Genomic DNA, 5,815 nt, shown 5'->3' with positions numbered 1-5,815 from the left:
TCTTTTGTCTGTGTAGTCCTATAACAATGTAAACATTCATGTGGCATCCCTGCGGCATACATATCCTGAGAGCCCAGGTTCTCCTGAAATAAACGTATATTACTTTGTGCATCACAGGGTTGAGGTTATACAACGAGACCAGGCAAACCAAAGACGGGAAAAAATGGTTTAGACCTCAGAGGGTTAAACACATTCACAGAAATAGCACTTTATAAACTGTTAAATATCTATGAAATTAAAAACATTAAGTTCAGAAGAGACATCATGTTACCTCTCTACAAAAACAAGACTTGCCTACAGGACTTCTTAGTTGTTTTAATCTGTGTGGCTTATGTAAACCTCTACTTAAATACAGTTCTAGAAGATATTGACACAGGTAAAGAGTCATGCAAACTGGAACCACCCAACCTAGGGGCAGCGGAACAAGCAGTAAACTATGGGTGGAAATCTCCAGAGGTCCCACAATGTTATAATTACTGGAAAAACTAAACTAAAAAAAGTTAAATTGTGAGGCTAATCCTGCTTGTTATGCTTATCCTGTTGTGATTTGACACTAAATGAAATCAGTTCCCAGCATCTGTTGAAAACATACGTCTGCGTGCTCACACATAATCATAACTCCATGCAAGCATATTACCATATTAATTCATTTTTTACATTACTAGATAAGATTTCACATATCACTGGAAAGTAAGGACTGATAAAGCACATAATCAGCCTTTTATCAGTAAAGACACTTACAATATGGTAAAAGTAATACAATAACCTATGGTGGAGTTCCATTTAAATGCATAGTCTTCAGGGTCCTGGCATCACACATGCTGGCTCACTGGGATACTTTAATAGAACAGAGCCACCGTTAATGTTACACTTCTTTCCTACATTAAAATTTCTTCTGTGAAAATGGCCTATTATGATTCTTCTATCAGACACTAAGTAATAAAGAAAGGACAACAAAAATCTGAGAAAATTGAGAAATTTTATTAAATGAGTCTTATCCTTCGCAGTGTTTGCTGTGGAGTCAGGACTTAGCATGGGCACCCAAACCGAACTTTGTAGTCAAGGCACAAGCCAGATTCCTGGTCCGTATTGTGGCAAACCAATCCCTCATTTTGATTGTAACTGAAAAAGGATTGCAAACCGTTAATGGATCAGTATGATGATATTTAGAGCAAGGAGACCATTGAAAGCAAACAAGAACTTAACCGGGTACATGACGAAAACCATAAATTATTGGTTAACTATGATAAAAACATGCTCTAGTTTATTAAAGTAACAATTAAACCCAATTCTCCCCCATTTGTTTTTGTTTTTGATGTCAGTTGTACCTTTTCAAATGATGCAGATATCCAATGAAAAGAAACTACGAATACCAAGAAATTGGGTTATTCCTTTTTCTTACTCGGACCATTAAAAGCGGATAGCCCAAGAATAAAGTAAAGCTCCGCTACATTTTAATGATTTGGAATCATTGGGAAAGAGGTTGAGAAGTATTGATCTAATGTTGTAGTGTGTAGTAGATAGTACATTTAACGTTTCAAAATTATTTTCCTATAAAGCTACTTACATAAAGGTCTGCCCTGTGGAGAGGGCTGGGGTCAATGTGTCAGAGGTAACAGCCTCAATGGACATTGGGCTGTCACAGATTTGTCCCGGGTTTTCTGTCCTCAGGTTAGTCAAACTCTCCCAGTCCCCTGTTCCACTGGGAGCGTCCCGGTTATACCACTGGGTCCAGCACACTGAAAGGAAGAATAAAAGAGATCTGCTGGAGGGAAACTGCAGAGCCAAAACACCATTCTAAATAAATACGTGGGCACATAAATAATGTAAGAGAAGGGGAAGTACGCATAGCCTACGATGTAGCCTTCTCAAGTGGCCTTGCCGTTGTGAGGATTTCTACATGTGCCAATATGTCTGTGTTGTTCTACTGCCCTTTTTAAAAAGGTCCCATAGCATGAAGATTTCACTTTGAGGTCTTTTAACATTAATCTGCGTTCCCAGCCTGCCTATGGTCCCCCAGTGGCTATAAATGGCAATAGGTGTAAACCGAGCCCTGGGTATCCTGCTCTGCCTTTGAGAAAATTAAAGCTCAGATGGGCCGATCTGGAATCTTGCTCCTTATTAGCTCATAAGGAGCAAGGTTACCTCCCCTTTCTCACCCATGAGAGAGAGAGAGTTAGAGCATGGCTTTCAAACAACCAAAGTGGCAGTTGGCCAAGGCCACACCCCCACCCTCCACCTTGCCGCCCCCCTCCTCAATAGCTACAGACACAGAAATTGCACACTAAGGAAAGCTCATTGTGGGACTGGCTCTAGTGGCTGTAATTCTGCACCAAGACTGAATTTCAGGAAAGAGACTTCAGATACAGTATTAGGGGGACCACTAAAGTCTATATAAAAGCATCCAAAGAGCACCATGTCATGGGACCTGAGAATAGCAAAGCTGAGTGTGAGAGATTAGCTTTGGAGGATGTACTGACTCAGGAAAAGTTAACCCTCTCCATTTCATGACTTTCATGGAGAGGGAGAACCCGAATACAAGTAGAGGAAAATGCAACGCTACCAAGCCACAGCCAAGTGGACAATTCAGTGGTTGCTGTCTGCGGTGCCACAACGCACCGTTACATTTCAGGGGAGGCGCACGCCATGCTACGGCGTAGAGTACGTAGCTACGCATACCAATGTGCGGACCCACGGCTTGAGTTGAACGCAGAACCCTAAATCAAGCTTAACACCGCACATGAATGTGTTCAGACCTACCTTTACAGAAAGAGCGAGGGCAGCTGAAACGAACACGATAATCCTTACACATCTTACGCCTGCGTTGGTCCTGGTTCCTGCAGACAAATCCTTTAGTGGTGTCCATTCTGGAAAAAAGAAACAATAGCATGCTAGTGGCATGGATCTAAGAAAGAAAAATGTCAAGTCTGTCAATCTTTCTGTTGGTCACTTGGTCCAGACTTTATTATCTTCATAATGATTGGCTGGATTACCATTAATGGACACTCCTGGTGCCTAGAGAATGGGCACCGATAGCACTGTCATTGTGAGCATGTTAGCAATGAAAATATGCTTGAACTCAACAGGTACTCAAACACGTAGTAGCAATATCAATGCAAAACAAACATGGAATACAATATGAATCTTCGCATGAAACACATTCAAATTATTCATACTCTTTCAGTACTTACAGATAAATCACATCACCTGCTGCAGCCACAGTGAGTCCAGATAGAGTTCTCGCCTCAATAGCTAATGGTTTAGAGCAGATCTTTCCTGGGTACTCATTGCGAAGATCAGAGAGGGTTTCCCAGTCTCCAGTTCCAGAGGGGTCATCTCTGTCAAACCAGCCTGTCCAGCATCCTGGACCAAGGCATTTAAGTTGAGATAAATTAGCAACAAGACAACTTTTCTATACAAAGTGAACCACTGACTGGTTAAGTCTGTACTCGTCAGTAAATGTGAGAATTTCCAGTGAAAAGAATTTCTAACCTGGTTTAGGGAGTAAAACTAAGTCAGACACTCTGGCTGTCTGCTGGTTGCTTTCTGGTAAAAGGTAATCAGAAAAGCTTTTGACTATTGTGACTGAGTACATTTGTCATTATAGAGTCAAAATTGTAAATGTGATCGTGACACTGGATTACAGATATGGAGTTGAACCTACCAAAGAACAATCCTGCAACAATGGCTACGCTCAGCTATTACGGACAAAAGAAAATAAAATAGGTTACAATCACAGACTATGGCAGACTATGGCACAGTGCTTATAAAGAACATGTATATCCACAGAGAAAAAAAAAATATAAACACAAATTGATACATTACCAATTGGATCATGATTGCAGATAAAGAGGGATCTTTAAACCTGTAGGACATGGTTGCATTTAGGAATACATGTGTGCATGATCAAAGAAAGTTCAAGAGTTGCATCAAGTGATCTAAACATGCATTGAAGTGCATGTATAATATTTAACACCTCAATTTTAAATACATCTTTATAAAAAAAAAAAAATTACATTTACCAAAATTACAGTTTATAATAACATACATTGTTAAATAAATATCCCTGAAATGACATTCAAAATATTAAGCTCAGATGAGAAATTGGGTTACCTCTGCAAAAATAGAGAGACACCCACGGGACTTCTCAGTTGAATGGTTGTGTGAACTTCTGTGTGGCGGATTGAGCCCGTCTCCTGTCCCTCTAAATACAGTTCTTGAAGATAATGACCTACTGACACAGGCGGTCACAGTCACAACACTGAAACTGGAACCATCCAAAGGAAACAATGCCTCATTCAAAAAACTAAACCAAATATTTAAGACAATATTTCTCACATTCAAAATGGTTGAAAAACTATGTTTGGTGTGATGAAGCGGCTGAGGTCATACCACTTCTTACGGACATTGACTATACCAGATTTGTTTGTGTTTAGCATTATATTCAGTTACAATTTAGATTAATTATTGGGTTAAAACAAAACACAACAGTAGTGTTAAGTTAGTGTATTGGTAAATGTCTGTTAGTTATTCTGTTTACTTACCACACCATGTGCTCCAGACAAAAGGAAAGGAGGAAATGCTGATTCACTTCATCTATTTATACTGGATGTGATGTCATCGGTGCCACCTGGGAATAACAGGGACCGCCCCCATGATTACGTTGTTTTTCCAACTGCCAGCGTTCACATGGTCGGGATGCGTGTTCTTCTTCTTCTGTTATATTGCCGTTTGGCATAACAACTTGTTGCATTGCTGCCACCAACTGTTGGGCGTAGCCTAGAGCATCAGGTGTGTGAAAACACGGAGGCCACAATAACAAAAGATTTTCTGCTGTTTTTCTTATGCGATCCTACAAACAGCACATGTTTGTGTTATCTGCAGGACAACGAATACATAGGCCTATACAATTTATACATAGGCCTATTTATGAATAATTTGAAACATGTTATGTATATGTATGTTTCTTGGCAGAGGCGTTTGTCCACAATAAACAGTTTATTGTCATTGAAATATTTTCAGTGAACCAAAGTCGCCTACATCAAATGGCAGTTGTCAACAACGCGTCACCAACTGGGAAACTCTGTTAGCAAAATCTAGCCCGAGTTTCCCACCTCTGATTCCCATAGGAAGTGACGTGAATGGTGACGTTTTCACTGGAAAAAATGTTTTTCTGATGTCCATGAACGCACGGAAAGTATGTTTTGTAATTTATTTGTTTTGCTTTCTGATTGTTTACATGAAATGGTTAAGTCCTAATGAGACAACGATAAATGTGTTTCTACACTTGTGATTAGAATGCGAGAATGTTTACTACTTTACGTTTTTGGGGAAAGCATTTATACTTACCTGTAGATGATGAGAAGGCCTATTTAAGCAGTTGGCCTCGAGCAACTCTGGGGTTAAGATGGCTTGAGGGTGTTTGAGGGTGTCACTTTTTGTTTTGCCTAAGTTTATCTAATTTGAATTAATTAAGAGTTGAATTAAGGCCAAGTTATTTAGTTTATTTAGTTCTTTTGATTTTTGTACATTGCTCTTGGTTACATCGTCAATAAACCACATTGGGGATGAAATGGACACAGTTTTCTTGAGTCTGCCTCCTACTTCGTTGACTACTCCGGTCAGACTTTCTCATATTTGGATATAAGGTGTGCATCTCCCCCAGTCTTCATTTTATACCTTTAGATACATTTTTCAAACAGACACATGCAAATTAAAGGGAATGCGTGTATGTAGGTACACGATACACAATAGACATAGTTTGAATTTATGTTTTTTTTATTTGTGCAATGTATCTCTGCATTAGTGCCTAATG

General features: G+C 39.5%; 1 protein-coding gene across 1 annotated transcript; it reads right to left on the bottom strand.

Annotated features, from left to right (window-relative positions):
- Positions 1 to 960: 960 nt before the first annotated feature.
- On the bottom strand, positions 961 to 4,661 carry LOC120546757 (cartilage intermediate layer protein 1-like). Its single transcript, XM_039781938.1, has 9 exons — positions 4,545 to 4,661; positions 4,114 to 4,231; positions 3,826 to 3,865; positions 3,665 to 3,698; positions 3,493 to 3,546; positions 3,192 to 3,363; positions 2,761 to 2,867; positions 1,568 to 1,739; positions 961 to 1,122 (listed from the first exon to the last, which is right to left on the bottom strand). Exons 3-9 carry the CDS (start codon positions 3,835 to 3,837, stop codon positions 1,029 to 1,031), a joined length of 645 nt encoding a protein of 214 aa, XP_039637872.1. The 5' UTR covers positions 3,838 to 3,865; positions 4,114 to 4,231; positions 4,545 to 4,661; the 3' UTR covers positions 961 to 1,028.
- Positions 4,662 to 5,815: the final 1,154 nt, after the last annotated feature.

Source organism: Perca fluviatilis, chromosome 18, assembly GCF_010015445.1.
Source record: "Perca fluviatilis chromosome 18, GENO_Pfluv_1.0, whole genome shotgun sequence".
Taxonomy (NCBI): domain Eukaryota; kingdom Metazoa; phylum Chordata; class Actinopteri; order Perciformes; family Percidae; genus Perca; species Perca fluviatilis.
The sequence above is the reverse complement of the archived record's forward strand: the minus strand, read 5'-3'. Positions and strand labels throughout refer to the sequence as shown.